The 12,083-nt window shown below is 47.3% G+C and overlaps 1 protein-coding gene across 1 annotated transcript in view; it reads right to left on the reverse strand.

Annotated features, from left to right (window-relative positions):
- Slit3 (slit guidance ligand 3) overlaps positions 1 to 12,083 on the reverse strand; it is a 589,149-nt gene that overhangs the window by 479,106 nt on the left and 97,960 nt on the right. The window contains exon 4 of the mRNA XM_050138600.1: positions 1,042 to 1,113. Within this exon, the coding sequence (XP_049994557.1) occupies positions 1,042 to 1,113 (72 nt within the window). The remainder of the gene's footprint in view (positions 1 to 1,041; positions 1,114 to 12,083) is intronic.

The following is a 12,083-nucleotide window of genomic DNA, read 5'->3' on the forward strand; positions in this document are numbered from 1 at the left end:
GGGGTGCACTCAAAGAAGAGGCCACTGACAAGCACAGATCTGTCCTGAAGAAATCCAACAGGACCACTGATCTTCTGAATGCCAGCCCAGGCCCATTCCTCTTGCTCTTTGCAAATGTATTTATATGCATAGGGTGTGAGTATGTGTGCATGTGTTTATACGCACGCACATACATAAGTATGTATTTCTAATTCAGGGCTTAAGTGCACACAGTGACATGTGTTTCCTATTTTCCAGTTTATTCCAGTCTACAGGCACGGTTTGATTGCATAAGTAGGCATTAAACCCAGCCATGGAGAAGGAGACTGGCGGCTATAACATGGGAGCCGCCCGAGTCATGTTAGTGTCTTCTCAGTCAGGCTATGAGTCTGCTTGTCAGACACTGTGCTGTTCCATTCAGAGAGCCCTTGGGCAGCACAGTTCACCTGTCATCCACGCCAGCAGGGTTTCAAGTTCACTGTCAATAACTAGCATTTGCAGAGAACACCATAAGCCATGAGTCACGGTCTCTACCACAGTCTGCACCTCAAGCTCCCAAGCTTCTAGGCTGTCACAATGAATATATGCACCCAAACGATTCTGGAAAATAATGTGAAAATCAAATTTTCTTTATTTTTCCATCAAATCATGAACCTGAAGACCCAGAGTTCCTGGACTGTCAATGGCAAGAAGTAAGCCATGGGCAGGGACTGTTGCAGTCAGCAAGGCAGTGAGTTTAGTGACTTGATATTAAGAACACACACAGGCAGCTTCTGATGAATAAAGTCACCCTAACCCCTCTCGGGGAAATTCCATGCAGTAAGTTCAGACCCAATGGAAGACCTTCCTTCTCCTTGCAAGGGAAAAAGAAAATCCATCACCACACATTGCTAACCTCCACTGGTCAATAAAGCAACCCGGCTCTGACAAAAAGTGCTAGAAGGCAGACTCTGCTCTGAAGCTCCACACGGCAAGGGTGACACACCCCGCAACAACCACAGTGTCCATGAGACCAAAGCCAGGTGAGACGCAAGGTAGAGAATACACATGAACGCTACTCACAGTCTGGTGAGCTTCGGTGTGCTCTGGAAAAGCAATTCTGGAAGGACCTGGAGCTTGTTCTTGTTCAGGCGTCTGGGGAGGAAAAGATGAATGAAAAGATGTCAAAGGGGTGTCGAGCACAGACAGCGCACACACACACATACACACACACACACACACACACACACACACACACACACACACGACACTGCTTTGATCAATCGATCCATCCCCAGGAAGAGACTTTCTAGATCTTTTAGCATGGTATGCTTGACATACATAAGGCGTATAAGCCATTATAACAGAGTTTGTAGTCAGGCTGGAGATAGAAATCCATGTCAGTCATGGGTGCAAACCGAGCACACCGGCTGCCTCCCCTCCTCAGTCGCGAGTCTAGGACAGACATCACTCAATGGTGACAACCTTCTTTCCCGTGGACTCCAGGCAACACTTTTGAGCTTTGCATAGCATGAATTAAATATCAGAGAAAATGTACCAAGTCTTAAATAATAGTGGGGATGGAGCAGATGGCAGTTGCCATAGGAACAGAAAAGAGGGCAAGTCGGATCAGTATGGGTTGAGGGACCCAGAACCAATCTCTGCCATGGGGGGCACAGCAGGGCTGCACTGTGACATTCAAGGGTCTTTGACCCTTTGGCCTTTTCTGGGTTGCTTTATCCATAAGACATTTTTACGTATTATATCTGTCCAAGTATAAAAATAAGTGTGCTATACATTTACTAGAAGGCATTTATTTCAACCTAAAAGTTTATTTTCTTCTAAGCTAAAAGCAATTAAGATATATTTATGGGATGTGAAAGCATGGTGGGTTTTCATCACTGCAGCTAATCGGGAAACTGGCCCCAAATAGGGGCCCAAACTCTGGGCAAAAAGTATGGCTTGCAGTTAAACTCAGGCATACAAAGATGTCTATACTGGGCAACTGCCAACAGAGCTTTGATGATCAGAACCTGACAGGCTCATGCTTGGTTCTCCGGCTGTTAGGGCTAGTTGGAGATTATGTAGAGCCCTTAGAGGGCTGGGGTCTGGCTGGCAGAAACATATCATTTAGGAAAGAGCTTTGGAGGTTCCAATATTCTCCCTGCTCTCTGGTCCACCAATCGCAAATTCCTCCCTCCTCCCACCGAGTGAGCTTCTCCTCCATGCCTTTCCTGCCATGATGAACTGAAACTCTGAAAGAGGCAAATTAAAAAAAAAAAAAAAAAACCTTTCCTTCCTTATCTAAGTCAGGAATTGTGGTCACAGTGGCTCAAAACTGATGAACACAGAAAACAGTCCAGTGTCTCCTGAACACCACTGTAGAGGTTCCCCAAGGACACTCAGCCCCTATTGTGATATTGATGAGGACTGCTTTCTCGAGGTAATCAGAAGGGACTCTGTCCCTAGCTATTTCCATGCTGGTTTGCATTGCAACTTCTCACAGAGGCCGAAGGCAGTAGCAGGGAACAGCTGTTACCCCCATGTTAGAGCTAGGCAAACGGAGAAGAAAGCCAGGATCTGCACCCAACCTTCTCAGCAGTGAAGTCTAAGCCCGGTTCTTCCCCTAAGTGTCCTCCAAGACAACATGACTCTCAGGGAGATTTGCCTATTGCTCTCTTCTCCCATCCTATAGACAAATGCTGCAGGGAGACCAGGGACTCGGAGGTCAGAAAGGGCCAAGCATGAAGGAGAAAAGCATTCACGATGTCGCCTGATAAAGTGTCTTTCAAAAAGCACACAACTGGGCCCTGACAAAGTTTGTGCCACACGGGTGGGACCAGGGATAGTGCTGAGGAGGCTTCTGATCAGTGTGAAGATGGAACAAAAAGGCTGGGAATATGGACCAAAAAAAACCTTCTCACCTGCGGCCTCCCTCTACAGTGGTCTCACTCCTGTGATCACTACTGTGATCTTTATTCTAATTGTTTAAAAATGATGCTAAAGTCATACAACATGAGATTAGCTGTCTTCTCCGTTTCTAAGCACACAGTTCAGAGGCACGGGGCACAGTAATGTGGACTGTATCCTTCTGGTTGTACGACTAGGACTTGTTCATCACACACAGCTGAGTCTATCCATTAAACAACTCCCCGGTTTTCTCTTTTAACAGGCTCTGATAGACACCATTCTACAGTCTGTCTCCATGAGTTTGCTTCTTTGTGCTTGAAAAAAAAAAATCACTCCGGTATCTTCTTTGCACACTCCTGCCATGAAACTGGGAAGCCCAAGGCTGAGAAAACCAGACCCCTGCTTAGAGTAAGTAGTTCCTATGTGGTAAGTGATAAGTCCTTTCACAGGACACAGAAGTCACTGGTCCCATAGAAGGCATGGTGTTAGGACTGGGGCTGACCAGTGCTGGGTTCAGGTTTAATTGATTATATTCTCACTGTAGATCTGAGGACAAGTTACTGAATCCTTTGACCCTTGGTTTTCCAGCTGCAGAATAACTCTACTCCTGTGTGTTGCAGGAAGAACTGGCCTGCTGCACGTGGAAGGGCTGGATGCCACATGACGGCACGATTGAGAATGGCTGAGCCCACCTGCTGCCCTGCATACCAAGTGCTGTGCTTCAGGCTGCCCTGGCAGAATCTCATGGAGGAGCTTAAGGCCTGGGTTGTTATTGTTCCCGTCTCTTACATAATGGATTCAAAGCCAGTGATGCAGGCCAGGCGGAGACCACAGCATCTCTCAGGGGTGCCGTAGCAGCATCCGGACAGTCAGCTGGCTTCAGGTCTTGAACCAGAGGGCTCAAAGCCTCCACAGAACGAAAGGGCCTGGCCCTTTCCCTTGCCTCACTTTTCATTCTGTTTCTTTTCATCTAGGATGGCATGGCCACTTCCTCCACCCTCACCAGACACTGACCTGCTCGGAGTACACGGCCCTGCCTGAAAAGGACTCTCTTGGTGGCCCTTCAGGCAAGAACTGGGTCTTGCTTTCGGTCTGTCTGAAACCACCCTTGTCATCACAGCTGCATGAAGTCTGCTAAGAATTCCATCCAGACACCCAGCACTCAGGTCTAGGCAAAACCCCTGAAGTCCAGCCCTCTGCCTCTTACAGCGGTGAGCAGGGTGCACAGTGTGCTAAAAGCCCTAGACAGAGCCCAGAGCTACAGCTAAAAATAAAGCCAGTTTGACTCCGAGGCTCCCAAAAGGGACGGAATAGTTTTCATTTCTTTGCCGGTATTTACGGCTGGGCAAAAATAAAAACACAACCTAATTTAGCCAACTGTGTTCTCCGGGCTGCTTCTCAACCCCTGAATGAAGATTCCTGGCGGCCAGGCTGGGCTCTGATCCCAGTAGCCCCAAGGCCTTTCCACTGCCACTTGGTTGGGTCACACGCCAGTTCTCCATATCAGGAGCTTAATATTATACCTCCAGGTCACTCTACGACTTATTCAGTTTTCCTTGGTGAAACAATGGACCAAAGGTCTTCCTCTAAAAGCTCTCTGTAGGAATGATAGCTTGGTTCAAAAGAAAGTAAAACTTCAAGCAAGGAGGCCACTTATCAGACTTCTTGAGTATCGAAGGGAGAGAAACAAGCTGTTCTCCAGAAAGTTGCAGATGGTGGCTGTTGACCTTGGTGCATTGATGCCACCTGCTTCGATGACTCTGGCACTGGAGGTGGCAATCTCTAGTCACAGTTTGAGCTAAAATGAACTATGGTCTGAACGTGGAGCTCGATGGACCTGACACAACCAACAAGGATGCAGGAGGGCAGCAGGAGGCTGCCAGGTCAAGCTAGCATAGGGCTCATGCATGTGTCCCCTTTTCTTCTATGACCAGAGGCACCTCTAAACTTCCCTATGGATCAAAGCCAAAAGCACACTGGTTGCTGAGTTGCAGTCATAGTTTCGACGTCAACTGTGAATCTTTACAAAGCCCAGTCTTGGTTTTGTGTGGTTGTTGAAGACCTTGATGCATTCAACATATGACCAGTTTTGACCCCCGTTGAACTGATCCATTTCAGTCAGCCACATACCCATCCATCTATCTGTTCATTTAACTATTCATCTACCCAACTACTCATTCATCAACATCATCATCACCACCACCACCATCATCACCACCACCATCACCATCATCATCATCTATCTTTTGTTTCCTATGCCCTCACATCTCTCTAGTTCTTTATATTTTTTTCTGCATGGGGTTTTGTTTTGTTTTGGCTTGTTTTCATATTTATGAGATAGGGTTTCTCTCAGTAGTCCTGGCTGTCCGGGAACTCCCTCTGTAGACCCGGCTAGCCTCAAACTCAGAGCACTGCCTCCCAAGTGCTGGGATTAAAGACAGGAACCACCACTGCCCAGCTTCCAGTTCTTTTTGAATAAGATCATGAAAAGACGAGTAAGACACAGTCCCTTCTTCAAGATGACCATATGCTGTTAGGGGAGACTTACTCTATGACCTTGTAAACACAGGTGTTAAAGGAACATGGAGGAGGAGCAGCTAGGCCAGTCCCGGTTAAAGGACAGGATCCAAACAAAGCGAGTTTGAGTTCAAACTGGAAGGATGAATGGAATACTCTTCAGGAGCTATGAACAAAGAATTCTAGGTTTGGACGTGCATTCCTTTAGATGCCAGAATTCTGTGGGACGTTGGGCGTCAGTCCTGTACTGATTTTTGTGAGGAAGTTGGGGTAACGTATGTAAAATAATTAGCAACTGGAGAACTGGGCAAGAAAGTGGTCATCTGTCTAGAAGGAGGTGACACTGCAATTAAGGGGAGGCAGTGAGGAGAGTTCTGGAGTGAAGCACAGGCTTAGTTAGCAATCATCAAGAACTGATGCGGAGCCAGATGGCAGGTGTAATCAACAGGGGTTTGGGAAGGAACGGCGTGAACAGGCTGAGGGATTGGCAGCAATGAATGGAGTAAAAGGGGCCTCCTGAGATCAAGCTTGGGTAGCTGACCCTTAGAACTCACCAATCGCTAATGACGGGAAGAGAAAAGGAAGGGGCAGAGAACAGAGGGGATGTGCTACAGTTCAGAACCTCTGCACACATTCTCTCCCTGAATTCCCATAGAAATGCCTGGAGGCCAGGACTCTTGGTGGTGGTGGGGAATACAATGGTTTAAGAAGGATCAGGTCCTTGCCTGTAGCCAAACAGCCAACCTGCTGATATGATCTGAAGGCAGATGCCCGATGCTAAACCTGTAGCTAATGGTGGCAACTTAGCCCTCCATTATATACCGTCTTGATTCAATGCCTAATATGTAAGTCTCATCTTCCCAGGGTGGGAAATATGTCTAACATATACTTTGTGTCCTAAGGACAAAAAGCAGCAGGCTCACAAGGGACCCTTAATAAGGGCTTGTTCAATTTGATGCATAAACCAACTGTCAGGAGTGGCCACTTGGGGGAGTCCGAGGAAGTAAGTGGATGCCTCCCTCAGCTAGGTATGGGGGAGCATGTTGAGTGGAGAAAATGCTTCCAGAGCCTCAGCTTCCAGACTCAGATGTACAAGATGAGAAGGGGTCAGGCTCACCAGTTCGCCTCCCTGGGGGAAGGACGGGATAGGTAACCTCTAGGACCACCCGCAAACCGGGAGGGGGTAGTGGAATGTCCAGGAGTCTTGGGCTAGACCCTGGAGAAAGCAAGCCTGTGTGTGCTGACCCCAAAAGGTCACCAGGACTGCTTGCTTTAGTCACAAGCAGTTATTCTCAGTCCAATGACACTTTCAGAAACAGCCCCCTGTCTACGCAGAAAGCATCAACGCTACTTTGTTCTCCAAGACAGAAAAAGATGGGGAGGGTCCAGGCTAGAAAGCCTTAAGGGTGACAGAAACCTCTAGGGCAAGGGCAAAAACCCACTGGAGAAGCCTCAGATCTCAGCTTCACACTGGCACCAGCACCCCCCCGCCCCCCCCCCAGCTCATAGGCGTCACTCTAAGTTGGAGCAAAGATGAAACTTTAGGGAGTCTAGATTAGGGTGGCTTCCACCAGCTGCTTGCTGTAGCATAGATGATTTGACACCTGTCACACACAGCAAATTCAGTCTATTATCCTGCTCCATGGAGTTTCCTGATGCAAACTGCCCTTATCAAACCTACCCAGTATGCAGCCTGACTTTTGACTGGCTAGGGTGTCTGCCACTCACATTCTGAACCAACCGTGGGGGGGGGGGGCTGAGAATCTGTTGGCCAATGGCCTCTACACACAGGGTCACTTGAGTTGAGAGACTGTTGGGCTCCCTTTTTAATAGTAGTGGCAGTAGACAGCTTTAGTGATGGATGAGGGCTCTTCCTAATAATAGCAATTATGAACCAACTCAAAATTGACTGCCTTGGTTTAGAAGGAAGTTAACTAACCACTGGCATCCACCGTGTTCAGCATGTGCTCAATGACATTTGGGTTGGCTTCTGCCAATTTTCAAGATTAGTTATTTTTAGTTTGCAACTCTCAAGTAACCTAAGAGCAATTAAAAAAAAACTTGTTTTTCAGAGTTCTGAGGAGAATTAACTCTGTTGTAGACTAAATTTCTTGCCTCCAGGCAGTCTTTTCATCATTGAAGTTGTTTATGAGAACATAAAAGAGATTATTTTAAAAACAAAATTTAAAAAAAAGAATAGAGTTATTGTGTAATAGCAAACCCATGTCCTTAACATGATACCTGAGAGGGCGAAAGGCAAATAGCTTTGCAGTCTCTCTCTAGGGCTCAATAAAGGATAGCAGTTACAGCTACTGTTATTACCATTATCATCAAGAGCTCAGAAGTACAGGCTGATTTTTCCACCACAGATGAGTGTATTGGTCAGCAACCAGTAACAAATGAACCTCATGATCTCACCACACTAACAATTTACACACTTTTTTTTTGCACTCCCAAGAGCTCCTTTCCTCTTCTATGATGCCACAGGGAAAATGTGGTCATCAACACTACTGGGTAAAGAGAGGGAAGAAGGACCTAAAGGAGGAGGGAGGACACCAGCTCATAACCCTCTGACCCCGTAGTGACTCATACACCTTCTGCTGCTAATCTATTGGCCGTAACTAATCATGTGACCCAATCTTCATTGCAAAGGAAGCTGGGAATCTACAGAAAGCTATGGATACCTGGTGTGGACTTCTCATAATAACCAAAATTACTTTGTCTTCTTTTTTTGTTAATCATTCATTAGTTCCTTTTAAAAAAATGTTAACATAGGTTGCTTACTATGCACTGAGACATGCCAGGCACTTTATATAGATGGTCCACTTAGTCTTTTAATCAACTCTTTAGCGCTGACACACAAGGGAGGTTGGGTAAATTCATGCAACCTATATCCCGCAATTCATAAATGAGGCTCAAGCAAAGGACTCTTGGACATTCAAGTCTGTGGCCTGGACCCTCTGCCATTCTGCATTCAAGATTTTGTTGCTTGGGTAACAGGATGCAGCTTCAATAATCCCCAAAGGGAACTAGCAGCAAGGTACAGCTCCCTATGCATGCAGAAGACTGATTTCTGGAGGAAAAGAGGGCAAGGAGATCACAAAGGCCTGGTTTCTGTCTATGAAACTGCAGTAGAGACTCATAGGCTTTCAGAGAATGAGATGGGCACCAAGAAACCTGTGGCTGCAGCATTGCTGCCTCTCAGACCAATGCAGATGAAACTGAGGCTGCAGTCAGCAGGAGGCTTTAGGAATGACCAAAGCCAAGAGCACTGTGGGTCTGGGGAGATGGCTCAGTAGGGAAAATGCTTGTATAAGCATGAAGACCTGAATTCAGGTCCATAGCATCCATGTAACAAGGCAAACATAATGGTATATGTCTGTGACCCCACACTGGGGCTGCAGAGAATGGCAGATCCCAGGAGCACTAGTCAGCCAGTCTACCTGAGGAGTAGGCTGCAGGTTATTGTGATATCCTGTCTCAAAAAAAACAAAATGACACTCCTTCGCCTTTTCCAAACATAAAGTAATGAAAAATAGAGGAAGGCAGTTGACATCCATCTCTGGCTTTCACATGTACATGCACGGGTGTGCACGCACACAGACACACACACACATTTTAAAACAGGAAAGAAGAGATCTCTGGACTCTCTGGAAGCCCCAAAAGGTTGTATGTGGAGTTATTATAAGCAGCTAAAGGTTCGGACTCCAGAAAAACACAGGTAGAGAGAGCACATATACATTCTTATGAAGACACAGCCACAAATACACAAGGAGATAAATTCTAGGCAGTCAGGTCATGTGGAAATGGCCCTCAGATCTTCCCAGTGACTTCTGTACCCCACATCTCACAATGGGCCAATGCACTAGGAGGCTTTCCTGGGCTCAGGTCTCTCCTCTGAATCCCTTCTGAGAAACTACCAAGGTGCAGACTGCCCTGCCTCGTGGTACTGAGCAGGCTGCTCCGCTCTTTGGAAATGCTCTTCTCCCTGATCCTAGGGTGGCAGCTGTGGAGATGGTAAGTGGCCAAGCTCTAGAAATTATCTGGGGGGGGTGGGAGGGAGAGATGCACCAATGAAGCAGAGGTCATCAGAAGAGAGATGAAGGCAGAACATTAGATACTTTGGAACTTAGATTTCCCAATTGCGGAAGATGGCGAGGAGAGAATGATGGAGGAAGGTTATTGGCTAATAAAGGAACTGCCTTGGCCCATTTGATAGGCCAGCCTTTAGGTGGGTGGAGTAAACAGAACAGAATGCTGGGAGGAAGAGGAAGTGAGCTCAGATGCCAGGCGCTGCTCTCCAGTGCAGACGCGATGAAGCTCCAACCCAGGATGGATGTAGGCTATAATCTTCCTGGTAAGAGCACCTTGGGGTGCTACACATATTAATAGGGATGGGCCAGGCAGTGTTTAAATGAATACAGTTTGTGTGTTGTTATTTCGGGGCATAAGCTAGCCATGCAGGAGGCCGGGTGCCGGGGATGCAGCCCGCTGCTCGTATTACAACAAGAGAAGGGTGGAGACAGGGAGCAGATTTAAATGTCATCAGTTACATCTGCCTGTGCCTGTCCAAGCATAAATGCTGCATAGATAGCCACATATACAGACCTGGGTTTGGGGGCTAAGATTCAGAGGGAAAGTGGCATTTAAGGTCATGAATCTGGATTTGGTCTTCATGGTCGAGGATGTAAGATGGCAGATGTCTGGGCTCCACCATCCCTCAGGGACTGGATGACAAGGATATAGGCCCGTGGGTTGTGGGGAGAAACACATAGAGTTGTAGGGCCAAGTGAAGACAGAGTTCCAAGGAAGGAAGGGGCAGAAAGGGGAGGTCTAGAGAGAAAGGAGGAGAGCACTGGTCTCATCAGTAACGGAGCTCACTGGAGACTTGAGATCAAGGCTTGGCCCAGAGATGGCCAGGAGCTCTGAGCTGGAGTGGCTCAAGAAAAGAGTGGGAGGAGAAAATAAAGAGATGAAATAACATTAAGACATTTTCTGTGGCAGGTTGACAGGAGGTGATAGAGAACCAAGAAAGAGGTTTGACTGTTTTATTCTTTTTTCAGATGGAGAAAACAGTGACACGTTTACATGCAAATGGGTATGATCCCAAACAATCAACTTTATGAGCTGATGCTAATAAAGCAGTGATTCTCAACCTGTGGGTCAAGACATGCTTGGGGGGGGGGGGCGGTCACATATCGCATAGCATGCGCATCAGATATTTGCATTATGATTCATAACCATAGTAAAATTACAGTTATAAAGTAGCAATGGAATCATTTTATGGTTGGGGGTCAACACAATATGAGGAACTGTATTAAAGGGTCACAGCATTAGGAAGTTAGAGAGCCATGGATACAGAAGCGGCAGGGACTTTCTCGGAGCTGTGCTAGCTTTACACTTATGACCCTTGCGCCTCATTTCTGAGTGCCGAGATTACAGACACACACCGCCACCACTTGCTGCATGGGGAGAAAGGGAGACTTCTATGTAGGTGATGAGGAAAACTCAGTGCAAAGGGAAGGCCCTGAACGGTGACAGGGACAAGGATGGGTCAGCTGGAGCACTAGCAGGGAAGAGAGAGAGAGAGGGAGGGAGGGAGGGAGGGAGGGAGGGAGGGAGGGAGAGAGAGAGAGAGAGAGAGAGAGAGAGAGAGAGAGAGAGAGAGAGAACAAGTAGAGGCTCGGGAGCCTCTGGAAGTCTCTTGCAGCCACTTCTGTTTTCTCCTCGTGAAGAGGAAACCAGATTCCGAGCAGAGATGGAGGAGGGGAAGGAGGTGTTTGATGACTGAGAAGAGAAAGTGAGAAACAGCTGTCTAGGAAGGGGTGGGAGATGGGCGGGCAGCAGCAAATGGCCACTTGTGGCCAGCGATGGAATAGCTGCGATCTGTCCACATAGATGTTTTAGCTTAGTAGCATAAAAGTCCCATTTCTGAAAGAGTACAAACAGCAGCAGATTGGATTTGGCCGGGGTTCAGGTTTTTCCAAGTGAGGATGATAGAAGAAGACAGAAGGACAGGGATTGGGAGGTAGTTCAAATGACAGTAGTGACAGCCATGAAACCGGGGCTGGGTGACGGAAGAGAGAGGCGGCACAGGGACAAGAATCATGTAGGCCCTCTCAGGGCACTGAGAACATGAGGCCAGGCTTAGAAGAGCTGTAGCAGATGGCTCAGCTCCACCCTTGACCTCTCCTCCATCAACAGAATCATCAATTGCATGCCTCCTAAGACTGATCTTACCATCCTCAGTCTAACATGGGGGTGGGGGAGCCCAAAGTGGTGCTGCACACCTTAAATCCAGCACTCGGGAGACAGAAGCAGTCAGATCTCTGAGGCCAACCTGGTCTACAGAGCAAGTTCCAGAGCAGCCAGAGCTATGCAGGGAAAGTCCGTCTTGAATACAAAGCAACAAACAAACAAACAAACAGATCTGAAAAAGACGGCACTTGGATTCTAAGCCAAGCTCACAATTTAACCTCCCCATGCCTTTGTCTCTTAAAGAACAGCAATCATGACCCTTGCTATCAAATGTTAAATGCCATGAACACAGAGATTGTTTATTTTGCACTGGAAATGATTTCTAGCAACTAGCAGGTGCTCGATGCATGCTTGTTGGCTGGTCAGTTGGTTGGCTGGCTGGTGGGTATAACAATGACCTCAAGGGCTGGAGAGATGGCTCGGTCAGTAAAGTCCCTGGT

Source organism: Alexandromys fortis, unplaced genomic scaffold (genome assembly GCF_014885135.2).
Source record: "Alexandromys fortis isolate MF-2015 unplaced genomic scaffold, M_Fortis_MF-2015_v1.1 scaffold_11, whole genome shotgun sequence".
Lineage (NCBI taxonomy): Eukaryota > Metazoa > Chordata > Mammalia > Rodentia > Cricetidae > Alexandromys > Alexandromys fortis.